This window comes from Oreochromis niloticus, linkage group LG10 (genome assembly GCF_001858045.2).
Source record: "Oreochromis niloticus isolate F11D_XX linkage group LG10, O_niloticus_UMD_NMBU, whole genome shotgun sequence".
Lineage (NCBI taxonomy): Eukaryota > Metazoa > Chordata > Actinopteri > Cichliformes > Cichlidae > Oreochromis > Oreochromis niloticus.
Window position 1 is genome coordinate 33,057,458 of NC_031975.2, and position 26,043 is coordinate 33,083,500.

Here is a 26,043-nt window from a genome sequence, read left to right on the forward strand (position 1 = left end):
TAAATTAAAACAAGCTGCTAATTATTTCACATTTTACTTGTGAGCAACGGCACATTTAAATCTTACAAATGTAGTTATTTGGCTTATATCGTGATATATATCGTTATCGCCTGAAATGAAAAAAACATATCGTGATATGAAAAAATTTTATATCGCCCAGCTCTACCTGTGCTGCACAGACGTGACCATCACGGCTGTGTGAGGCTCAGCACACACACAGGTATGAAGCACATCCTTCCACACTCGCAGCACCTGTGGAGTGACTCTAAAATAATATTTCATGATCGTCACTCTGCATCACCCTGTCCACGTGTCCCCGCTCACGCCTCAGACACACGGACTCACACCTGGAAATATAAAACAGTTTCCACGGTGAAACAAAGATCAGATGTTTAGTTTGAAGCTTTAGTTCAGTACAAACTTATTAAAGTGTACTTAATAAAACGTCTCTCTTGGTTTCTTCTTCATGTCGTTCCCTCTCTGGATCCTCCACATCGTCTCACTCTGAAGACGTTTCCGGGTTTATAAACTCCGATGGTAATTCCTCATGTGAGGAAACACGAGCTCGGCTCCTGTGACGCTCCAATGGATCTGTACTTTGTAATGTATTCCATTAAGTTACTCAATGAGAGTAACATACTCTGAATACTTTGGATTACTTAATATATTATCATGCTTTTTACAACTACATGAATGTACTATTGCTGTGTGATGTATTACTATTACTGAAGGTTACTCGCCTTACCAATACCAACTAGATGTTTAAATCTGAATATAAATGAGTACAGTAGGTGGACGTTAGCTAAGGCTGCACTTTTTGCAGCGATCTCGTATAGAAAACTATTCCAGTATCAGCCATGTGTTAACTTTCTGTCTGCTTTCAGAACCAAACATGATTATGTGCAGCGAGCAGGTTGTGATGCAGCCTTCAGTAACACACACTGCAGTGTCACATGACCCAGGTAGCTAAAACAAGCTAGCTGCAGTTGGCTGATGTTAGTTTTTTAAAAAGAACTTCCAGATGTTTCTGTAGGTTGGAGTCTTTGACACTGAGAGCAGCTCAGTTTGTATTGCACAGTCAGATTTCATCTCTTTCTTCCGTAAATGTGAAGTGATGTTGAAGTTTCCAAGTCAGAAATGCATCCCTGCCCATGCACTGCTGCCTCTGCTGTGCTGGCTCCGGGTCGCTGTGTAACAGGACGCTCACAATAGAGCCTCTTATTGTGTGTTTTTGGGGGATGTGTGAAATGAGCAAAGAGGACAGTTAAGAGGAAAATAGTGCTGTGTAATCCATTTATTGCAACAACGTAATAATTCTAATTATCACATATTTAACAGTCTTTGATATTTTAAATATTTTATTTTTAAGTAACGCATAGGGTTGCCAACTCCCTGAAAAATAAATAAGGGACACCTCATGGCCACGGCTGGGCGACCCGATGGTCTTCACCCTTCCCAGTGTGGGGAATTTTTTAGCTCTTTTTTTGTGTGTGAAATTATTTTTTTCACCATTTGACAAAGTGCGTCTCTTTTCAGCTCAATACTTTTGTTTCTAAATACGGAACGATTCCGTTTTTCAAGGGACGGTTGGCAACCCTAAAACGCAGTGCATGTACTCCGTTACTCCCCAACACCAGCTGTACTGCAGGGCTGTGTTTCAGTGTAGACGCGTGAATATGAGCCTCAGCAACGCTGAGATAAACACACGTGATTCATTCGTCTCTGTGTTTACAGCAGAAATATTTCATACAAAATTATCAACAACTCAGAATGAACGAATCATCAAAAAATCACTGAATTTAACTTTTTATCAATTTTTCCTTCAAATCTCGTCTTAAGCGCATCAGCGTGTGTGTGTGTGTGTGTGTGTGTGTGTGTGTGTGTGAGAGAGAGAGAGAGAGTGTGTGTGTGTGTGTGTGTGTGTGAGAGAGAGAGAGAGAGTGTGTGTGTGTGTGTGTGTGTGTGTGTGAGAGAGAGAGAGAGAGAGTGTGTGTGTGTGTGTGTGTGTGTGTGAGAGAGAGAGAGAGAGAGTGTGTGTGTGTGTGTGTGTGTGTGTGTGTGAGAGAGAGAGAGAGAGTGTGTGTGTGTGTGTGTGTGTGTGTGTGTGTGTGAGAGAGAGAGAGAGTGTGTGTATGTGTGTGTGTGTGAGTGTGAGTGTGTCTGAGTGTGTGTGTGTCTCGGCCGGTGAGAGTGGGATGCGGTCCTGCGTGTCCTTCACTCAGACTTTCCCACATCATCACTTGGACCATAAAAGGACACAGAGCCGCTCCCGCTCCGCAGCTCAGCCCGAGGAGGAGCTCCGCGGGCCGGCGGGAGTCAGTCACACCGCCCGGAGAGCCGAGCCGAGCCTCCACCTGCGGGGATTTAACAGCAACGTGGAAACTTTTTTAAAATCAGATTTGAGAAAGTCTCGGATCCTCTGCGGGTCTGCGCCACGGTCAGCCATGAGTCTGTGGACCAACGGCTCCTCCGTGGATCTGATCCCCGGGACAAAGACCCCTCCGCCGGACTCCAACTCCTCAAACCGCTCCGTCGGGCCCCCCGGAGCCGCCCCGCTGGACCTGAGCCGGGCTGTGCCGGTGGGCATGGTGCTGGCATCCTTCATCATGTTCGCCATCGTCGGGAACATCCTCGTCATCCTGTCCGTGGTCTGCAACCGACACCTGCGGATCCCCACCAACTACTTCATCATCAACCTGGCCATCGCCGACCTGCTGCTGGGCACCACCGTGCTGCCTGTGTCCGCCACCCTGGAGGTTATTATCGATCACTCATCAATCATTTATCGATCACTTATCAACGGGTTTCTGTTTTCACATCAGCGAAGTTCAAACAGCGAGGAAGAGGAGCAGCGGGGAGATTGTTTCACTGCATTTATCAGGAAAACACGTGAAATATTCCCAGAGTGTGCTCGGAGTCAGGATCCTGCAAAGCGCGCAGAGATTTATGAGGATTTATCAGAAAAAAGAATCCAAAAATACCCAAATCATAAAAATCAGAGTCTGAGGTGAAAATAAGGAAAGGAAACTAGAAAAGGACAGAGTGAAGGTGAAGATTTAAGGAAGGAAGGAAGCAGATGTAGAAATGGAAGAAAGTCCTCGTCCAGTTGGCTCAGATATATAATATATATTTATTTATATATATTATATATCTGTATTGATTAGATGGATAAAAGCCTGTAAAGAAAGGATGGCTGTCTCACCAGACAAAAGACTGAGCGTGGAGCAGTTTTCCTCGTGTTTGCAGTAATCTGAGTATTTCTCTGTTATTTTTCACATGTGTTGATTTTGTCTGAGTGACTTAAACATGAAACATGCAGGCGTGCACTCGGACTGGGATTTGTTTCACTGCCAAATATTAATGTATTGATCCAAACCTTGCCGAGCCTTCGACCTGTGAACGATCAGAGGTGAAGCAGAGCGATGATGCTCGGACGTGGAACATGGACGCTTGTGTGAGCGCGCTCAAAATAAACCGGCTCAATCAGAGCGTTGCATAAGGCAGAGACGATAAGAGAGAGAGAGACGTCCTGATCCTAATCTATGGGAGAATTCAGAAATACTGGAAGAACAACGTTCCCAGGGAAAAGAGCAATGTTGGAGCAAAGTCAGAGGTTTTAGTTTAACATCAGATTTAACTTCGGTACATGCAGAGTTTACACTGCAGGTTTTAGGTGATACTAAAACATAACAGCTCAGATAAATGTGCAGGTTTATTGGGAACTCGCTTTAAAGATGCTGAATTTCTCCGATCTTTGATGACCTCTGAAGGTTTCCTCACACTCTGACCTCTGGATTGGGTTAAATTGAATTTGCATTGATTTATTAGGAAGTTTGTGGCTAAACACGACGCAGCCTTCGTCTGCAGGTTGGTGCTGGAGGCCTCACTGATGCTTGAGTGTGAATCGTCGCCTCTTTAATCTCAGTTTTATTCCAGTGAACTTTGCTGTTGTACTGAACAGTTTACTGGTCATATTTTCTTAAAGTGGCCGTTTCTCACAGCTCACTGAGCTCAGCCGGTCTCCTCCACATGCTGCCCCCTGCAGGTGGCTTCAAGCACTGCATGATGATAGTAAAAGTGTCTGTGTTGAAGAGAACGAAGTGTGTGCAGTTATCACAGTATCGGGGACAGTGCCCAGACAGGCTGACCATACACAGGGATTTAAATCAAGATGCAGGTTATCACTATAACCTCTGACCTCTGAGTTTGGGTGTAAAATGCTGATTTAAAGGTAATCACATCGATTAAACGCTGACCTGAATTGGACTTCCTGTCTGCAGGTTTTGGACTATTGGGTGTTTGGTCGGATCTTCTGCGATATCTGGGCGGCGGTGGACGTCCTGTGCTGCACAGCGTCCATCATGTCCCTCTGCGTCATTTCCATTGACCGCTACATCGGCGTTCGCTACCCACTGCAGTACCCGACTATCGTCACAGAGCGGCGGGCGCTACTCGCCATGCTGGGCGTCTGGATCCTTGCCATCATCATCTCCATTGGCCCGCTCCTCGGCTGGAAGCAGCCACCGTCACAGGTACGGCAAATTACCCAGCATGCACCACAGACATGAACCCACAGACTGAAAGCGTGTTTTAAAAACGTGTTCTGTCTCACATCCAGCAGGGGGCGACTCGCCTGATGTAGAAGGAAATGAGCAGCTTTTATTTTGCCAGTTTTATTGATGAGAAACATTAAAAACAACAAATCTGAAGAACGAGGGTCACATGATCACATCTCAGTATTCATTTATTTATTTTTCTCAGTATTTATATAAAAATATACATCATTCTGTCAAAGCAGCAGCGGAGCCGTCAGAACCAGTTCATATTTACCTGATTAAAATCACTCAAAAGCATAATGTGTTCATAATGTTTCATCTAAAAACATAAAGCATGTTTAACATAGCTTCACTCTGTTCAGTCAGCAACGTAAGTCCAGGTTACGAAACTGAGTTCACGAATCATCAAATACTCCAGAGAAAAGAAGTAACGCAGAGTCGGAGCAGATTCACAATGTAAATCATTTTGTTTCACTGAGATTCATTTATCAAGATTACCTGTAAACACGTGTGACTAACAGCAGCTAACAGAAGCTAACAGCGGCTAACAGAAGCTAACAGCTGCTAACAGCAGCAAACAGCAGCTAACAGCTGCTAACAGCAGCAAACAGAAGCTAACAGCAGCAAACAGAAGCTAACAGCATCCAGTGTGACTGCTGTAGCTAGCTCTTCTCCTGTAATGCTCATTTCCCACATTTCTTGTCCTTAATGCTAAACTGTGTTCGGTTGTTGTGCACATGCCCACAAACTACACACGCTATTAAGGCTCATCATCTATTCTCATCTCAAAACCATTTTCAGCTGTGAGCGTCACGAGCGCAGCAGAAAGAGAGTCTGAGGGTGTTTGGCGTCGTCATAGATCTGTGTATAAAAACACATGGCTGTGTCCATGATGGCCTCTGTTCTGTGGATGGGTGAATTTAAGGGTTGTGGCGTTGGGTTGTTCAGACGGTGGATTTTTACTCAGTTTGTTTCAGGGGCAGGTTTGCTTTCATGAGGACACGTGAAATGTCCGTTTAACCTCAGTGGCCATGTCCACGTTTAAGAACGACTTGCGCCTGTAGATGAGACTGAGGTGATCGTCCTCGCTGAGCTCGGGGCGTAGACTGACTGGACTGTAAAAGTCCTCCGCCTGAATAAAGCACAGGACACATCAGGCTGACAAGAACACAGGAAGCACTACAAGGTAAAAGTAACCCATAAACTCAGAGCGCCCGGGTTTCAAACACATCACCATAAAAGGATGTCAAATGTTTAAACAGGTTTTTATTGTTGCTGTTCATTATTCAGAAAATATCATTTTTAATATTTAAAGATTTAAAGTTCACACTAACATCAGCTGTGAGTCTCTGAAGGCTGTGAAGATGAAAGAAACGTCCTTCACTTTGTCTGTCAGACGCAACTTTTAGAAAACAGATCCAGAGACCTGAGGAGGCGGAGCCTGGGCTCTGTTTCCTATTACACATCCAGGAAGTGAAACCAGTCCAGGACTCCTTCACAGAAACAGGAAGTTTGTCTTTCTAGCAGAGTCTAGTGAGCACAGGTAAACAGATGTTTTCATAAAGAGCGCAGCGTTTATTTCATAGAAACGTTTAAATGTTTCTGTTTATGGAAAAATGATCATTTTACTGGAATCCTGTTCATTTTAAAACCAACACCACCAGTGAGAATACATAATGACTGAAGGGATTATTAATCAGGAAAAATCTCGCCCTGTGTCAGCTGTGATAGGCTCCGCCCCCGTGACCCTGACTAACCTGTGATATTTGACATTTTTAAACTTTTTTCTTTCATTTCCGCTGACATTTCTTTTAAAAACACGTGTCTGATGACGTTCTGCTGCCTGTCTCAGAGGCCTCAACAGGTGGAGCTCGTGGTGCAGGTGTAGTGTTCAGGTGTGATGTCACGGTTACCAGAGGTGGGACCAAGTCATTGTTTTGCAAGTCTCAAGTAAGTCCCAAGTCTTTATCCTCAAGTCACAAGTCAAGTCTCAAGTAAAGTCAAGCAAGTCAGAGTCAAGTCGCAAGTCAAGACAGACAACTTTCAAGTCAAGTCCCAAGTCCGAAACTTTGAATTTCAAGTCCTTTCAAGTCTTTTTTTTAACCCTCTGGGGTCCCGGGTATAATTGGCCGTTCTTGACTACTTTTGATTTTACTTCTATATTTCACTTTTAAAATATGTTTTTCTTGCCTTGTTTGGTATCATTATTTACAGCACAACCTCAAATATCTGAAATTTGAGTTATTTTTTTCATTTTGGTATACTATATTAGCACAGTTGATCTAAATTCAGACAAAAAATTCAGAATCCAAGTAGAAAAAAGTTATATTTTTTTACATGTTTAACGAATCATTTTCATAACTTGAAATGCAAATAGAAATTGTACATTTCTAAAAATTATGCACAAGTTTTGCAAACAACAAAGTTATATGGTACTATTTACCTAAAAATGCAGCCAAGGCCTCAGGCGTTTTTTATATAACCATTTAAATCTATTTACAGAACAATCAGGTGTGCTGCATCAAATAAGAAGGCACACAAATTATTTGTGCCAGTCCAAAAAATGTAGTTTGTGTTCAGTATAAGACAGAGGAGAACACCACAGGCCTAAACCCTGCAGGTCTGACAACTGGAGGTGCAACAGTCCAGTTTTCTATGTGGAGACAGCGTTTACACTGGAATCTGCCTTTGACAGCTTTTTTAGATCAAATATGAAATTCAGCAGTCTAACCGACACACAATACAAAACAATAACTACACAACAAACTAACTACAGCCTCCAAACACGCTAAACGTCACTAATGTCTCACATATGAAAACTCTCTCTCTCTCTTTCTTTCGCTCGCCCGCTTTCCGTCGCGGGTGTCACTCCTAAAAACTTCCCCTTCTCCCTAAACAATCAAATGTCACATGTTGCCTTATCATTTTTTTGATTGGCTGACATGGTAAACTCTAACACCAATAGGGAAGGGCTGTTTTTTCTTTTTCTTTTTTCACTCGCAAGTGGAGAGCGTATGCTAGGCTGTCTGTAGAAAACGCCGTTTTTGTCTAGCATCCCTGTTGAGAATAACCTTTGCAAATAAACAACAGCTAATAATATAAGATCAAAGTATTTTATTTGATGTATTGACATAAATGACAGAAGAAAAAGGCCATGTATAGCAGGACTACTCAATTACACACTAAGGTGGGCCAGATTTTCTAACCAAAAAAATTTTTTTCCCTGGCTCAGACATGCAAAAGTTAAACACGACCATACACTAATTGCAAATTAAACACAGTGATTTTGAATTGTGATGTGATGGTAAAATAAATATTTGTCAGTCTAAACTGGGTTAAATCTACGGGGTTAATGATGGGGAGGAGACGGAGAGAGACTGAGTACAGCTACAGAACCCACTTTCTGAAACGGACCCTGCTATGGGCAGAAATCTGTGCCATCAGAAACTGAATTTGAATAAGTTAAATTTGAATTTGAATTACTCGGATTGAATCTGAATTGTAACTTGAATGAAAGCTTTTGAAAACTGAATTTGAATTAGTCTAATTTGAAATTGAATTTATGGTTTGAAAATGAATTGATTTGCTTTGAAACTGCATTTTATCCTTTAAAAATTCAGCTCTCGAATAATTTCAGATTCACTTCTCACCATTCAGTTTCAGTTCTACAATTCAATTTCAGTTCCAAAATTCAGTTTTTTGGGACTTACATCCGGTTCCGGTTCAAGCGCAGATTAATAGAACTACAGACTGATAGCGTTACTGACGGAATCTACAGCGTCTTGAGCTGAATTAAGACTTCAGAAGTCATTCGTCACGTCGAATGACCAGCGGATAAACTCTCAGGTTGGTAATAAATGTATTACATGTATAAGAACAAGCGTCATGTTAACAATTGATAGCCGTACAGTAACCTTTATGCTTATTGTAGCTGTTAGCTAAAAACGCTAATTTAGCGTGGTTTGCCCTGGATTCAGCTTTGACAAACAAATATGATCGACTGTTTCTAGTAGAATTCCAAAGTTGTCATCTTGTACCCTGTCAGAGCCCTGTATGCTTGCAGAGACCCCTACAGTAAGGAAACATGCAAAACGCTGTCCAAACCTTTGTATTTGAGCTTTATTTATGTCTTACACAGCATCCCAACTCTTTAGCTAACTTAATAACTTTAGCTAAAGTGAATAGTTCGTCTAATTCATTAGTGCAGCTTTACTGGATCACCTCTGTTTGAAGTGATATAATATGATATACAACTGTCACTGAAACAGCGAACTTTGTAAATAAACAACACTTCTCATTCTCTAAACGTTTGGCCACAGCTGTAAATTACACTATCAGTGCTTTTTCACTCTTGACAATAATTACATTTCTAAATTCTCTTTGTGCATTTACAGGTAAACAATAGCTAATATTTTATCTAAATGACTGCTTTGTCTTTGAAAAGGTGAAGAGCCTGAGGCCGGTGACAGTCCAGTTCTACTCTAAGTACATCCTTACGGTGGCTCACAGGACAAGGCGACATTCCTGTCCTGCCAGGAGAGAAGAGAAACTTCAGAGTCTTCATGAAGTTCAACCACACCTGTCATATTCCATATGACAGGGGTCTCAAACTCCATTCCTCAAAGGCCGGTGTCATGCAACTTTTCCATGCCCTCGAGGACTGGAGTTTGAGACCCCTGCTGTATGGTGTTCATGCAGTTTTCTACCCCACAGTTACAGCATGTCTGACTGCCTGTTCAGCATATGCAAAAATATATGAGTTTAAGCATGTGATGACAAAGGCCTTCCATTATGGTGTTTGTCATCACATGTCACAGACATCTGGATGATCATTTGGAATAAACAAAAAACTTGTTACTTCATCTTTTATCTTTATTATTATTATTGTTCTTATTTTACATTTTTCAAGTTAGGCATTGGGTTTATTTGTAGTAGTCCTTTCCAGCTTCTCTCCCTCTTCCATATTACTGTGTCAGCTTGTCAGCATCTATTTGGGGTTGGGAGTGGAACAGGAAGTAAGGAACAGAAAGTGCCATTTAAACCAGGAGAGGTTCTTATATTTCAGAAGAAGGGATTAATTCAAAAGAAATGACCTCAATGCCATATTTTATTTAGGAACCCTAGAGAGCACTTTGCAAAATAACACATTCTTATAATTTCACCCTCAGATGAGCCAGGCTACGACTGTCAGGGAAGGTGATGTAGGTACAGAGCATGTGAGAGTGGTTAAGTTAATGTCTCTTGTCTAGATGAAGGCACAGGAGGGATCAATGGCACGGCGTAGAGATTCAGTATCTTCAGTCTTCAGTGGACACTCCATTTCTGGCACAAAACACCTGTAAAAGATGGTCGATTTAGGAGGTGACCCGACAACTTCAGCCTGTCAAACATAGCAATGGAGCAGTATGTTTAAAAAAAAAAAAAAAAATCTAATTAAGCATGCACTCAGTACCCTAAGAATTATTATGGTAGTTAAACACAGTGATAGTTGTATATCATATTATATTACTTCAAACAGAGGTGATCCAGTAAAGCTGCACTAATGAATTAGACGAACTATTCACTTTAGTTAAAGTTATTAAGTTAGCTAAAGAGTTGGGATGCTGTGTAAGACATAAATAAAGCTCAAATACAAAGGTTTGGACAGCGTTTTGCATGTTTCCCTACTGTAGGGGTCTCTGCAAGCATACAGGGCTCTGACAGGGTACAAGATGACAACTTTGGAATTCTACTAGAAACAGTCGATCATATTTGTTTGTCAAAGCTGAATTCAGGGCAAACTACGCTAAATTAGCGTTTTTAGCTAGCAGCTACAATAAGCATAAAGGTTACTGTACGGCTATCAATTGTTAACATGACGCTTGTTCTTATACATGTAATACATTTATTACCAACCTGAGAGTTTATCCGCTGGTCATTCGACGTGACGAATGACTTCTGAAGTCTTAATTCAGCTCAAGACGCTGTAGATTCCGTCAGTAACGCTATCAGTCTGTAGTTCTATTAATCTGCGCTTGAACCGGAACCAGATGTAAGTCCCAAAAAACTGAATTTTGGAACTGAAATTGAATTGTAGAACTGAAACTGAATGGTGAGAAGTGAATCTGAAATTATTCGAGAGCTGAATTTTTAAAGGATAAAATGCAGTTTCAAAGCAAATCAATTCATTTTCAAACCATAAATTCAATTTCAAATTAGACTAATTCAAATTCAGTTTTCAAAAGCTTTCATTCAAGTTACAATTCAGATTCAATCCGAGTAATTCAAATTCAAATTTAACTTATTCAAATTCAGTTTCTGATGGCACAGATTTCTGCCCATACCCTGCTCACCATTCACCGACAATTCTGAGCTAACAAGTTGCATGTTATTCTTGGATGCGCTTGCAGGACCGGATTTAAAATAGCATGACAAACATATCATACCTGTTAAAGCCAAACAGTATCATCAACGTAGCCCGAAGAACATTTGCTAATAAGATGAAGTTAGCTAAGTCAGCTGTCTCATCGTAGCAAAAACAAAAGAAAAAAAAAGCACCACCTACCGTTCTTTATGCAACTTCAAATGTCGGACAAAGTTGGAAGTTGTTCCATCTCCGTCTGTGATTCTCTTCTTGCATGTTTTGCATATTGCATTTCGTTTTTTGTTGACTACTTCGTAGTTTATGTACCCGAAAGAAATTCCTCTTGGGAGCATTTTTGGCTCGAGCGTTTTTGTTCTTGTTTTTTTCAAATCTGGTTAATTTGATTGGCTGTGCTACAGCCCACGCTCACATACATATGGAGTGTGGTAAGAATGAATGAATGAATAAAGTGAATTAATGGTCCGCACTTTTTATATAATATGTATGTTAAATTTTAGATTTGGGTAAAATATCAAGTCTTTTCAAGTAAACAGGTTCAAGTCCAATTCAAGTCCCAAGTCACTGGTGTAAAAGTCCAAGTCAAGTCACAAGTCTTACAACCTTTTTTCAAGTCAAGTCTAAAGTCATAAAATTAATGACTCGAGTCTGACTCGAGTCCAAGTCATGTGACTCGAGTCCACACCTCTGACGGTTACACATCTGACCTGTGCTTCCTCCCGCAGGACGACACCGTGTGTCTCATCACCGAGGAGCCGTTCTACGCCCTCTTCTCATCCCTCGGCTCCTTCTACATCCCGCTCGCCGTCATCCTCGCCATGTACTGCCGCGTCTACATCGTTGCCAAGCGCACCACCAAGAACCTGGAGGCCGGCATGATGAAGGAGCGTGCGGAGGACTCCAGCGAGCTCACGCTGAGGATCCACTGCAGGAACCAGCAGATCCAGGAGCTGTGCCCCGCCTCCAAGGCCAGTGGGGGCGGGGCCTCGACCGGACGCAGCTCACTCACCGTCAAACTGCTTAAGTTCTCCCGAGAGAAGAAAGCAGCCAAGACGCTGGGTGTGGTGGTGGGCATGTTCATCCTGTGCTGGCTGCCCTTCTTCCTCGCTCTGCCTATCGGTACGTCTGCACTTCCTGTTCACTCAGGCCATCGCAACAACACACGCCCACAGGTGACCTTTAAACCCATCGGCACCATTATCAAAACGCAGTGCTCAAACACTCGAACCTTCAGGGTCAGAAGTCAAACCCTGTTAAAACCAACGAAGAAGAAACAAAAATGCGTTTGTGCTTCCGACTTTGACCCGGTTTACGGTCCCTGACAGGTTGCAGCTCCAACAGCGCCACCTTCAGTCTGTTTCAACCTCCCGTCATACTTTCTGTTTACAGTTTCAGTTTGTTAGAACAATCAGCCAATGAGTCTTCAGTCTGTTTGTGATTGGTGGAAAGATTACTGAACTGAGCTGGCCAATCAAATCATTACTTCCTGTTTGAAATCCAGAGGAGGTGAGCTCTGATTCACCAGCTGTGTCCCAAAACGTCGGCTGCATCCTCCAGAGGCCGCATTTGAAGGCCGATTACGTCACAGCCCGGCGACGAAGGCTGTCCCAATTCGTCGACTCCTTCAAATGCGGCCGACAAATGCGTCCTTCATTTCCCCGAATTTGAAGGATGGGTCGGGTGTGTCCTTCGTGGCCCACCATATCCCAGAATTCATAGCGCGGCCCAGCCAAATTTCAGCTGCCAACAATGGCGGCCGCTACTAAGTTTTAAAATTAGTCTTATTAATCTTTCTGGGTCACAAAATAAACTTTTAACATATTTTCAGGCGAGAATGTGGCGGTGTAAATTACAAATATCTGCTTGGTTTATCAAGGTATCACATATTTGCAAAAGTGCGCCGACGTTTTCGGAGACGTCTGTTACCCACCCGCTCGATAGCAAACCGGGGGATTCAATGGTCGCTCGAGCCGGCGAGAGCAGCGGACTCCCGGCTTCATCGTTTTCAGACCCCCGCTCTTTCGCTACTCAGGTTAAACATGATATATAAGTCACTCGGATAACTTAAAAATGTAATTGTTTGGCTTTTTTCGGTGTTTTATTTGTTCGTGAGTAAATCGGTTTGGCTGAGATCAAAGTTATTAGATTATTAGATTAAATAAAACTTTATTAATCCATCGGGTGGGTTCCTCCGGGATTTTCACACAGCTGAATAAACGTCAAACAGAAAACTGATTAAACAGAAGTGTGAGACGGTCGAGAATTTACGCCAGTGTCCTGTTATATTTTAGATAGCAAGGAGCAGACGGCCGAGTTTATTCAACTCCACCGACACAGCGGTGACGCAAATCTGAAGGCTAGACCGTCCCATTTCACAGCCTCGCACTTCCGGCCTTCTCAGTCTTCAAAGGACCCGGCCCACGTAGACCGCGAAGGCCGGGTCCTCCAAAGGATGCAGCCGACGTTTTGGGACACAGCTACCTTCATCATGATCACAGAACAGGAAGTGCTCTTTCATGCTTCTGCTTCCTGTGCTGCTGTTTGCAGGAAACAGGGTCAGGCGTCAAACCTTTATGACCTCAGGTGAACAGCTCGCCCTGATCATGTGATCGTTCTTAAAGGTTCAGACTCAAATATGAGACACGAAGAAGAAATCAGAGTTTGGAGCGAGTGCTGAGCTCACATCTGGAGGTGATCCGGTGTGAACGCCTCAGATTCAAACTTCAGATAAAACTTTAAAGCCGCGCTCCGGCCGGCTCTGGATGAAGAGGAGCAGAATCCAACAGAAAATCGGACTCGGTCACGGCGAGGATGTAAAGAGCTGCGACAGCGCAGCAGAAATCCTCCAACAACATCATTAGAGGAGAAAAACGGGTCCTCTGTTGGCTTTGGCAGCGCGGCGGCAGCGGCTGATTATTTTGGGTTTCTTCATAGTTCAAATATTTGAAGCTCCGGCTCTGCTTCAGCGGCCAATCAGAGGCCAGAGATAATGGGACCGGTCCCAGGAATGACTCGGGGCATCCGCGGTGACGGAGCACGCAGGAAGTGAAACACGCTCGCTGTTTGTAAACAAAGAGCTCTGAGCCACTGAGAGCAGCGATCTGAGGTTGATGTGAGGTCGGAGCTCCTTTAAAGACCCGGAAAGATCCAGAAAGAGCAAAACTGCACCTGAGCAGGAGGAGGAGTGATGATGTTTAACATCTCTCTAAACATTAGTCCAGATGTGTCTGCTCTGTGGACTTATTCAAACTCATCAATGTGAAGATTTAAAAACAGGAAGTGATGCAAACAGAACATGTGACACTTACATGAGGCTGTAACTTACCTGTGTCAGACTCACCTGCTGGTTTACACATTTTTAAGCCTCCATGTTGGGCTCTTGTTTCAGGTAGTGACCACAGTGAAGTTATCAGCTAATGCTAGTTAGCTCGGTCTACACCAGGGGTGTCCAACTCCAGGTCTCGAGGGCCGGTGTCCTGCAGGTTTTAGATGTGTCCTTGATCCAACACAGCTGATTTAAATGGCTAAATGACCTCCACAACTTGGGCGTTTCTCAATATGCGTACTTGTGCGTACTTGCGTTCTCGTGTACTCGTGATACGTCATCAGTCGGAGACCAAGTACTGTTCCAATTCGAAGTACGCATCAAGCCGAGAACGCGAAAAAGTCCCGGATGTGTTCTCGCTCCGCCCGTTTTATCGAGCATGCATCGGTGTGGAATTGGTACAGCTAAATATCCCAGAATGCATTTCGTCCAAAACTCAACAGCGGACTCCCGGCACACCGTTTTCAACCCCCCCCCCGCTCGCGGTCTTCTCACTACTCAGGTTAAAGAAACCCCAGCAGCTGTCTATAGTATTGAGTGTCCACTAAAATAGAAATAAAAGCGTTCTAACATCTCACCTGCTTGTTTTTATTAAGGTATGTACACGTATGTACATGTACACTATTTTTATTAATAGAGGTTTCACTACTGAGGTTAAAAATGATATATAAGTCACTTAGATCACTTCTAAATGTTAATGTTTGGTTTATTTCAGTGTTTTATTTGTTCCTGAGTAAACCGGTTTGGCTGTGATTACAGTTAAGCTTCATAACATGTTACTCACAGTTAAATTAAGAGGGGACGGCAGTAAAAACTCCGGACCTGTGACATCATCACGTACGCAGGTGTTCCAATTGTACATATCGCGAGTCCGTGCTCGCGTTCTCGGTGGGTACGTACTCACCGAGAACGCAAGTACGTACTCGCGTACTTGAGAATTGAGAAACGGCCCTTGTCTTGTAGTTGTCCAGAGGCCTGGGAATGAACTAATCATTTGATTCAGGTGTGGAGACCAGGGGTGTCCAACTCCAGGCACACAAACACAGATACCTGCTAATTTTACCACAACCCTGGCTCCGCCTCCTCAGACACTCTGTTACTACAGTAACGTCACAGCAGCCATGTTATTGGTCACATGATGTCATTAAAAAGGCTCCAACAGCACAAACACTTCCAGCTCAGGTGAAGCTAGCAGACAGCTAACAGCCACCTGTCAGTCACAGGTGGCCACACCCCTAATTATACAAACTTTAAACAGGTGAGTAATGAAGCATCCTCTCTGAGAGTGCAGCTCTGAGGTGTCACGCGTTCACAGCGGCGGTGCATATAAGGAGGTCGTCGGGCCTCCGAGCGCCGTGGAGTGGAAGGACTCAGACCTCCTAAAAAGGCTGCTGGAGGAATCCCCCTTGATCTTCCTCAGCTCGGCTGTAACTCTCTCAATAACACTGACTTATCTCAAAGAGCCCGCCGATCACACTGACCCTTACCCACAATCCCGCTGGCTTCAGGTGACCTCTGGACCGCCGCGGGTTTCATTAGAGACAGACAGCGGTGGCTTACTTTGGGCCGCGAGCCTCTGATCCTCTGAGTCTCAGAGAAACAGTCGCAGGATTGGACGAGCCCACTTTAACCCGCCGCTGTTTTCCCGAGACACACTCGCCGTCCACGACTGTGCTTTTCTACATCCGTTGAACCTCGTCAGGTTAAATATGGCTCAGTGATGTCATCATACCTGAGTCACAGCAGAACTTCCTGCTCCTCAGAGCTCAGACCTCTGAGGAGGAGCAGGGAGCTGCTCCTGCAGATGAAATCAGTGAATGAATGTGAGCTCTGTTCATAATAATCCTTCTTTGTCTGACATCATGAGTTTTTGGAGCTGTGGGCTGATTATTAGAAACTTCATGTTTAACCTGAATGCCTGCTGCGGGACCCACGACTGTCAGAGACCGCTGCCTGCTGCGAGCGCTCCCTCGCTCCGAGCTGCTGACCTTCGTCACGCTGCATCAGCTCCACGCTGAGTCATCATCTGCACTAAATCAGCAGAGGGGGCAGCCCCGCCCCTCACAGACGCTGCTGAGCGCGCTCAAAGAGGCTCACAGCACGGGAGGATGATGCTTCAGCTGGAGCACAGAGACACGTTTATAAACACAGCAGAAACGTGAGATCCTCTGGTTCCTCCTCAGTGAGCTCGCCTCCGCAACAGGAAACAGTAAAAACACGCTAAGCTTTAATGTGGGCAGTGATCAGAAACCAAAGAAGAAGAGTGTCTGAAACCTGAACCTTCACCAGACCAGGAGCTTTGCTTCCTGCAGCACAGAGGTGCATCATGGGAAACTGTGACATGTTCTAAACTACAGTCAGACGGCTGCAGGATTGCCTTACAAGTCCATGTTCAGGGCAAAATAATCCTCCTGCTCAGGATGCCGCCTCAGCAGCAACAATCTGATCCTCCAGAATCCTCCGACACCAGCAGATCACCTCCACCTGAGAGAGGAGGAGGAGTCAGGAAGGCTTTAATGTGTGATCATAATAAAAACAGATGTGATGTCTGCGCTCTCACTGAACCTCAAACCTGATTCGTCCACAGCTGCCAAGTTTTTACTGGTGTCAGTTTTAAATGGTTCCTAGCTCACGCCTGGAGCTCACGCCTGGAGCTCACGCCTGGAGCTCACGCCTGGAGCTCACGCCTGGAGCTCACGCCTGGAGCTCACGCCTGGAGCTCACGCCTGGAGCTCACGCCTGGAGCTCCTCTGCACACAGACCGATGATCATGTCATTTATAATGAAGCTGATTTAGTTCTCTGACTTTATGAGACGCCAGCATGAACTTAGCCTGTTGTTGAGGTGCAGGTGGAGACGGAGGTGGAGGTGTGGGGGTCGAGAGCTCCTCATCACCTTTTGGTTTGTTTGCAGCCCCAGTTTCACTCGAGTGTTTAGTTTGTGAGGCCTTTGATTGGTCTGCAGCTTCAGCCTTCCTCCTCCTCCTCCTCTGATGAAGCTCTGCAGGGCTGTGTTGTGGGGAACGCTGCCCTCTGCTGGTCATAATTCTGTCCTGCAGCTGTTTCTCTACATCATGTTCACCAGGAACAAAAGTCAACGTCCTTTCAAGGAAAAGCGAGCAGAAGTTAAACTAAAAATATTTTTTTTTAAGAAATAAGAAAATTCCTGCTTCGGTCCGTCCTCCCTTCACACAGCTTCAGGTTCTTTATCAGAGTCCATCTTCCTCCTGACGTCTGTCTGAGGGTCTGAATTCTGAACTGATGGTTTAACACCTGAGTGGATTTTTGTCTGTCCATCTGAATCTGGAATAACACGTTTGATCAGCTGACTCTAATCGATTACTGAATTTGGATGGGAAACAAACATCTGCATCCATCTGTACGAATGGTCACACACTTCATTTGTTTAACAAAAAAGGCTCATAAAGTCTTTAAAATTAGACTTTGTTACCAAATAAGACTGATTAGTGACACTTTCCTGTTTGAGAGCAGCTAACTAAACGGTGAACAGCCACGTCCTGCTACGGTGGAGTGGACAGTATGTCCTGGTTTAACATGAACTCACTGCTGCAGCACTACAGAGATCCTCCCACACTGATGTTTAGTTTCTGTGTCGTTAGCTAACATGAACTAATGTTAGCCACAACCAACCAATCACATGACGTCATGTTTGCACTGACAGATGTTTTTAAAACTTGAACTTTAAACATTTATTTGTTAAACCCAGCATCACACACAGACTTGCATCTGTGTGAGTGTCTGAGAGCAGCGCTCATCATGTCCCCTGTAAAGCAAGACAGAAGTGCAGCAGTCTAACCTGAAGCTTTGTGTTTGTTTGTTTGTTTGTGTTCAGGCTCGTTCAACAGCAGCCTGCGTCCTCCTGAAACCTTCTTCAAAGTCATCTTCTGGTTGGGATACTTCAACAGCTGCTTGAACCCAATCATCTACCCGTGCTACAGCCGCGAGTTTAAACAGGTAACAGTTTAAGCTCCACCTCCTTGTCCTCCTGCAGGTCCAGCTGACTCCTCCCCTCTGCTTCCTGTCCTCAGGCCTTCATCCGAATCCTACGCTGCCGTTGGAAGAGGAAGCGTCAGGGTTGGCAGGTGTACTACAACTACCGCGGCCATCAGGGCTCCAACAACTCGTCCTTCATGAACGGCAGCCAGCAGACGTTGTCCTCCGTCAGCCCAAGTCCGCTCTGCGTCACCTCCAGGCTCCACCCACTGCCATGGCCGTCTTCCTCCTCCTCAGACAGAGACCTCCTCCCTGGATTGGTGGCGGAGCGAGGACAGCTGAGCCCGCGGCCTACACTCGCTAAAAAAGCCGGGACGGGGCGGAGCGTGGGAACGGGACGAGGGACGTCAATGAGCGGGGATGCTGCTGTCTGAGCCGCACAGGAATCTGGAACGCTAGCTGCAGCCTCAGATGGCCACGCCCCTCCCTGCTGTTAACAGGAAGTGGCTTTAAAAACACTGAATGCACAAAACGCTCTTTCCGTCCAGGTGTGATGACCGGACCTGAAAATGGGGTGGAGCTCCTCACCTGCTACAAACACGATGTTGCGACATGCGTGGGGTTTCCAGCAGTTCGCGGCTGTCCACGACACTAAGACTTCAGCACGAAACCTTTAATGTGAAAATCCAAGTATCCTGCTTCTTTTTCATATCAAAACATTACGAAAAGAAATCCAAATTTCTCCTAAAACAAAAACAAAAACTTTGTTTTAATGGAAAAAATGAAAAAAGAAACAGCACAGATGTTAAAAAAGTAAACATTTTATTTATTCACTTATCGACGAGGTATTTATTTTATTCAAATAAATCAAAGTTAAAAACATTTAATGCTTATCTGTAACCCTACTACTTCTTCTTCCTGCTCACAGACCAGCTTAAACGTTCGTTACGCCCCCTGCTGGACTGGACTGAGAATCAAAAGTTTTTCAGGAAAATTACAAAATAAAATACAAACATGAATATTTTGGTTTCTTAAGGAAATTCTAAAATTTCTTAAGAAAATCCTCTTAAAGCTCTTAACGTAATTTTGTTCCACAATTTATCTTTTGTTTGTTTTTATTTCTTTGTCAAGGCGTCGTTTAAAAACTTTTATTCTGAAGGTCTCTTAACTCAAAGTCTCCGTGTTGGTCATAAAGGGCTCTTATTGTGAAGGTCTGACATCACTGATTAGTTAAAGACTTTTATTGTTTAAAGCTGCGCCTGGTGGTCGTCTGAGGAACTGCAGCGAAAAATACTGAAATATTTATTTTAGAACAAAAAATGTAAAATGAAAAAAATCCAAACTTCTTAATTAAAAACAACTTGATTTTTAATCAAAACGTTGTATCTACAATCTTAACACGTTTATTTATGATTATTTGTACTTTATTTATATTTCCATACTTCTGTTGTTGTAATAAGTGACCTCACTGTAAATTAAACTCATTCATCTAATAAAATAAACACTTTTATGGCTTAATTATTATCGATTATCATGTGTTTATTTAACTGCTGATTGATTATTTTTGATGTGTTTATTTTAAATGGTTTTACATCAAAACATTTTATATGTAATTTTGTATACTTTAAATAAAGTGTTAAAAAAACAAAACAAAACGTGGTTCGGGCCATTTCATAAAATGCATACGCAATCTGTGTCTGTACACCTCGGCCAATAACGTGCGGGGAACAGCACAATGATATTTGCATGAGGTGTCGAAAAGCCTGCCTGAAGGAAAGCCGATGCTGATTGGTTAGACCACAACGAACGAACGTGACTTTTCCAGGAAGCTCCGGAAAAAGAACAGTATCGATGAAAGGATAAAAAAATGAGCCTGAAATGGAGAAAAGAGGCGTTTATACTCCTGATGAAACCACAGCGAGCTGAAACGGCCAAACACGTTACTGCGCATGCTCTGTCGGACTTGGAAAGGTCCAGCCAATCGCACGTGAGAGTCAGCGGAGTGATATTAGCATGCAGCAGGATGACGACAGTAACGCTTCAAAGTAAAAGAAGAGAAAAGAGCTCAGATATGAAGGTTATTTTACTGTTTTATTAAAATAAAAATTCACTGATAAACTGACAAATTTGACACTTCTGTTATTTTAAAGGAGGAAATGCTGCTAGGATAAAATCAACATTGATGATCGTTGTGGAATATTTAGGCTCACAAACAACTTTATAATTCCAAATTAACTATATTTGTGCATTTTTGTGATTTGTGCTTTAACATGATCTTCTTACTGTTCATGACTGATGGGAGAAAAAACAAACCACCCCGGGTTTCTCCTCAGCGCTGTGGCCAGGCTCACAGACTCAGAGTACTGCTGTAACGACTCTTCACTACCCTCCAACAGCAGAGTGAGCTGTTTGCTGTGTCCTGTGGGCTTTGTCCGTTTACACCCTGCTGTTTGCCTTTTGTGGGGTTTTTGTTATTATATATTTTTGTGTTTTTATGTGCGATTGATTTTCTCTGTTTGGATGAACATGGTAAAGTACCTTAGGCTGTAAATACTGATGTGTTTGACGTGGTTCGCATTAAAATTGTCATCCATATAAAAATAAAATACTTTATTTTTAAATAAAATACTTTATTTTTATTTTGAAAATCAACCAACGCAAAAACCAAAGAAACCGCAGTGCTGCTCGTTCCTGATTGGACGATTAGACTTACTCTCAGCCTGACCAATGAACGACCAGCAGGTGATTATATAAAGACGTAGTCTCTGCCTGAGTCCATGTTCTCGCGGGAATAGCACGAAGTAAGTTAGAAAGATGTCTGGACGCGGAAAGAGCCTGTTAATTTTAAACAAATTGTGTGTTAAATTAATATGGGGAACAAACCGAGAGGAAACGAACCTTGATGTATACCGGCAAAGAGTGTGGTGGATTGGGTGCGCCAGATCTCCGCATCACTTTGAGAATTTCGTTTATTAAAAATGGTTTTAGCGCTCTTAATAGAAGAACTCCGTGGATTAGAGGTAATGTAGCACAATGGGAAAAATTAAAAGGTAGGTCTAGATCAAATATACCTTATTATAAGCTTCTTTTTGGTGACACTACAGAACAGTGGAAAGACCTTAACATTAACTGGACACAAGTATGCACTAAACAAGTATATAATATGATTAATAATAAAACTAATGAAGGACAGGTAAAATATAAGGACGTGGGCGTAGAAGAATACCCGATAATAGTTAAAAATGTTTATGACAAATTAATCTCTGAAAATATGAGAGATACGGTGTGGTTGATTTCTGTTGGACGTCTCCCTGTGAGAGCCGTGGTTCAGTGGAGCTGTTATGTTACCACCAAAGAATGTCCAATGCCACGGTGTGCCGAAGATGAAACCCTCGAAACCAGAGCGAAGGTGAAGTCCCGGTCCTCCCGGGCCGGGCTGCAGTTCCCGGTGGGCCGTGTCCACACGCTGCTGAGGAAGGGTAACTATGCTGAGCGTGTTGGTGCCGGGGCCCCGGTGTACCTCGCGGCTGTGCTGGAGTATCTGACGGCTGAGATCCTGGAATTGGCCGGAAACGCCGCCCGTGACAACAAGAAGACCAGGATCATCCCCCGCCACCTGCAGCTGGCCGTCCGCAACGACGAGGAGCTGAACAAGCTGCTGGGCCGAGTGACGATCGCTCAGGGCGGCGTGCTGCCCAACATCCAGGCCGTGCTGCTGCCCAAGAAGACGGAGAAGGCGAAATGAAGCTCCGGGAGAAGCGCGCTGATAATAACGGCTCTTTTAAGGGCCACGCACAACATCTGAGAGCAGTACGACCTTAAAGGAACTAACTCCTCTGACATGGCGGGTCACACAGGGCACACTCACTGGTCTGACCCGCTCTGGGTTAAAATTTATTTACTTTATTCAACAAAAAGCAGCTGTGACACAAACCTGTGTGAAAGTAAAGTGTTTAAACTGTGTGCTTTAACTATTAACTCATAGAACAGTCTCGTTTAAATGTTATTAATAACTGTAGTATGACAGGTCATAAAGGACGCCGTCACACTACGAAGGCCAGAATACCCGCAGCACATTTTACACTGTTATGATCTGAACATTTGCTTTAATTAAGTTCATGTTTATTAATCTGTTAGTTATTCATCTTATTAAAGTATAGACTCCATATGAGAGAGATTAATAACAGGTATGACTCACTGCAGAGAGGTCTATTAACACATAGTGAGTGAAGAAGAAACACCCAGTGCATCATGGGAATGCCCGAGCAGTCTGCACCTGTCTGTGACCTGTTTGGAATATTTAGGCTCACAGTTAACAGCTACAGCTTGTATACAGGTGTTTCCTGTACCTGCTCTCTGTTCTTTAGTTTGGGTAAAGGTGCTTTTTCTCCTCGCTCACGTTCCTTCCACACATCACTGCATGCACGTGCGCCTCTCCCCATCTCTGCGCGGGGCTTTGTTCCACCGCTTGTATCCCATGACTGAAGTGAACACTGACAGTATGCAGGGTCGTGGCTCAGTGAGCTTCACCACAAGGCTGAAGGTTTGTCTTCCTGTCCCCCTGCAGTGTGAAGGAGCTCAGGTGTGGCTGACCAGCCCTCTGCTCTAGTTTTGGAGGGGTTTGTTTAAGAGAAGAAAAATAAAATGATTTGATTACAGCAGAATTTACACTGAAGATCAGATGTGTTGTACAGCTGATGGATGGTTCAGGCCCTTTAATGTGCTGTGAATCAGACATGATCATGATCTCACTGTTAGCATCATTGCTGTACGAGTTTCGTACACCTGGAGACTCCACCCCTCACTCTCTCAGGTGTCCTCACCTGTCTGTCGTTCTCTCTTCTTGCTAACTTCCTGACTTAAGGAGGAAGCCATGTCTGCTGTCTGTCATCTGCTGTGGCATGAATTATGTTTACTCCTCATTTTCTACGAGGAAAACTGATTAGCGTTGGTGTAGTATGTCATAATACCATCCATTTCACGGAGGGGGTGGAGCCTATTCCAGCTACCATAAGGCGAGGGGCACAGCTGGACACCTCAGCAGCCTGTGCCGAAAGTGACATAATACAAAGCAGGTGAACTACGCCCACATAGCCAAACTAATAAAGCTCTGCAGAGGGTTTTTGCAGGTGCGATGTAAGTTAGCTACCATTAACTTCCTGCCCTTTAAGTTTGTCTCTTTGGTGCTTTAGAAGTCTGAGCTTGAGTCACGGGTGGGACAATCTGTGAGACTCTCCTCATAGCTTACCTGTAATGATGCGTTGTTCAGCCACATCTGGAGATGAAAACTGGTCGTTTCCGCAGCTGAAGTATCCGGAAATGCGGGTCCACAGGAAAGAGGAGGGCGAAGGGTGTTTATATAATGAATGACCATAGAGATAACAGCTGTTATCGCTTTCATATTCAGTGCTGTTCGGTTTATTAAAACTATTGTACACGTGCCTCACTTCACATATTAAACATGTGTTTTTGTTTATAGGAGGACCAGTGAGTATAACAGCAGGACATGTGCTCCTCAGCAGAGGTGGGTGGCTCTGAAAAGAGCCGTTGGGTGGGTGCAGTCGAGCTGCAGTTTACTTTGAGCTGGTGTATTTGGTCACAGCCTTGGTGCCCTCGGACACGGCGTGCTTTGCCAGCTCACCGGGCAGCAGCAGGCGCACGGCGGTCTGGATCTCCCTGGAGGTGATGGTGGAGCGCTTGTTGTAGTGAGCCAGGCGGGAGGCCTCAGCGGCGATGCGCTCGAAGATGTCGTTGACGAACGAGTTCATGATGCTCATGGCCTTGGAGGAGATGCCGGTGTCGGGGTGCACCTGCTTCAGCACCTTGTACACGTAGATGGCGTAGCTCTCCTTCCTGGTCTTTCTCTTCTTCTTGCCGCCCTTGCCGGCGGTTTTAGTCACGGCTTTCTTGGAGCCCTTCTTGGGCGCGGACTTGGCGGGTTCAGGCATTTTCTTTCTTCGCTACCTCACAGCAGAGAATGAGCTCAGGAGCGCAGAGCAGCGCTTTTTATTTCCGCTGTATGCAAATTGGGCTGTGCCGATCCGCGCCTGCTATTGGTCGAGCTGTTGCTCCGCGTCTTTACTGGGTAAGTTGCACAACGAAGAAAAAGAGCAGTGCTTTATTTCACCTGCTGACGGGGCTGTGGGACATTTATCCGGAGTACAGAGGAGCAGATCTAAATGTGTTACTGCTGGAAGTGTGCAGACAAACATTTATCCATCTGTGTGAGTTACGTCACACAAAGACCGAGACGGCCGCAGGAAGCTCCGGGAGAGGCTCGGCTGATAATAACGGTCCTTCGAGAGCCACACAGCGGACTGCAGAGCCCAGAACACCGCAGCTGTCAGAATCAGAGAGACTTTATTTATCCCCAAAGGCTAATTAAGATACACCAGAGCAGCATGACGCTGAAGACAAGGACAGGGCATAAACAGGCAACAAGAGCGAGAAAATAAATACACAGTATAGACACAGTTTTAGAATTAAAGTGACTGAAAGGTGAATTAAATAACTGATTAAAAGTGAGTAAAGTGTTGGCAGTTTGAAAAGAGAGTAGTTTATGTTTCTGGTTGTGGGAAATGGTCCAATCGGCTGGAGTTAAAAAGCTCTCCTGTAGCTGTGAGCTGCAGTTTGATCGTGTAAACGGTTTACACAGTTATCACTGAAATGACAGAAGGTTCTGGTAGCTCTTTGCCCAGCCTGCTTCTATTTAACAGTAGTTTCAGCAGTTTAATGTTTAATGAATGAACATGGAGCAAAACGTCCAAGCAGCAGATCAAACAGGTCACAATGATCATTTCAATTATAAATGATGAAGTGCACATTCAGGCTGCGAGACCCGACACTGAGACATGGCTCTGTTATTATTGCACATCTCTGCCATTCAGGACAGTTTATTTTATATTGAACTGGAGCTTTAGTTTTTCTCCCCAAACTTCATTCAGTGTTCATATAAAAACGCTTTTTAGGGAGATGATGAGGTTTAAGACCTGGATCAGTGAAACTTTGTCCTCCACACTGAAAACTGCCTCAAAACGCCTTCATCCAGCTGCTAGCCTCTGACCTGTCCTGTAATCATCACTAAAACGCAGCTCTGTGCTGGTTCTGGTGACGCTGTGCCTGGACTGCACCGCTACACTTCATTCCGTGACATAATCGTACTATCCCCCCCCCCCGACATACCTGTGTACTAATACAATTATTGAAACTAACCCACACTGCATTCTCTGTAAGTGAGCAGTAGACTGCAAACAGCACTGAGCTGAGGCCCAGGTAGTGCAGAGTCTGTGCAGTAAACCGCTGCTCTGAGTGCGTGTATGTGGCTCTTAAAAGAGCCGTTGTGTTTGGTGTAAACTGGTCTCAGAACAGCTTAAGCCCTCTCTCCGCGGATGCGGCGGGCCAGCTGGATGTCTTTGGGCATAATGGTAACCCTCTTGGCGTGGATGGCGCACAGGTTGGTGTCCTCGAACAGACCGACCAGGTAAGCCTCGCTAGCCTCCTGCAGAGCCATGACGGCGGAGCTCTGGAAGCGCAGGTCGGTCTTGAAGTCCTGAGCGATCTCCCTAACCAGGCGCTGGAACGGCAGCTTACGGATCAGCAGCTCGGTGGATTTCTGATAGCGGCGGATCTCCCTCAGAGCCACAGTCCCGGGCCTGTAACGGTGGGGCTTCTTCACACCTCCGGTAGCCGGGGCGCTCTTACGGGCAGCCTTAGTGGCGAGCTGCTTCCTGGGAGCTTTTCCTCCGGTGGATTTACGGGCGGTCTGCTTGGTCCTGGCCATCTTACAGCGTCGGTCTCCTCTGTGTGAACAGCAAAAGAGAGAATGCAGTCTGAGCGTGAGCAGCGGCT

The 26,043-nt window shown here is 44.5% G+C and overlaps 4 protein-coding genes across 5 annotated transcripts; 2 read left to right on the top strand and 2 right to left on the bottom strand.

Annotated features, from left to right (window-relative positions):
• The first annotated feature begins 2,137 nt into the window (after positions 1 to 2,137).
• Positions 2,138 to 20,996, top strand: LOC100692486 (alpha-1A adrenergic receptor). The gene is made up of 5 exons (XM_003457000.5): positions 2,138 to 2,756; positions 4,281 to 4,532; positions 11,643 to 12,036; positions 18,095 to 18,216; positions 18,291 to 20,996. Exons 1-5 carry the CDS (start codon positions 2,196 to 2,198, stop codon positions 18,627 to 18,629), a joined length of 1,668 nt encoding a protein of 555 aa, XP_003457048.1. The 5' UTR covers positions 2,138 to 2,195; the 3' UTR covers positions 18,630 to 20,996.
• Positions 20,997 to 21,559: 563 nt separating this feature from the next.
• Positions 21,560 to 22,279, top strand: LOC100697558 (histone H2A, sperm). Its single transcript, XM_025910723.1, has one exon. It carries the CDS (start codon positions 21,560 to 21,562, stop codon positions 21,938 to 21,940), a length of 381 nt encoding a protein of 126 aa, XP_025766508.1. The 3' UTR covers positions 21,941 to 22,279.
• A 23-nt stretch (positions 22,280 to 22,302) lies between these two features.
• LOC100697024 (histone H2B 1/2) lies at positions 22,303 to 24,192 on the bottom strand. 2 transcript variants are annotated; one of them, XM_019364055.2, is made up of 3 exons: positions 23,837 to 24,192; positions 23,444 to 23,499; positions 22,303 to 22,800 (listed from the first exon to the last, which is right to left on the bottom strand). In XM_019364055.2, exons 1-3 carry the CDS (start codon positions 24,141 to 24,143, stop codon positions 22,774 to 22,776), a joined length of 390 nt encoding a protein of 129 aa, XP_019219600.2. In that variant the 5' UTR covers positions 24,144 to 24,192; the 3' UTR covers positions 22,303 to 22,773. The 2 variants fall into 2 exon arrangements, with proteins under 2 accessions (XP_019219600.2, XP_025766640.1); XM_025910855.1 differs by having other exon boundaries at positions 23,444 to 24,192.
• Positions 24,193 to 24,872: 680 nt separating this feature from the next.
• Positions 24,873 to 26,032, bottom strand: LOC100697295 (histone H3). Its single transcript, XM_013265238.3, has one exon. The coding sequence runs from the start codon at positions 25,973 to 25,975 to the stop codon at positions 25,565 to 25,567; it is 411 nt and encodes a 136-aa protein (XP_013120692.1). The 5' UTR covers positions 25,976 to 26,032; the 3' UTR covers positions 24,873 to 25,564.
• Positions 26,033 to 26,043: the final 11 nt, after the last annotated feature.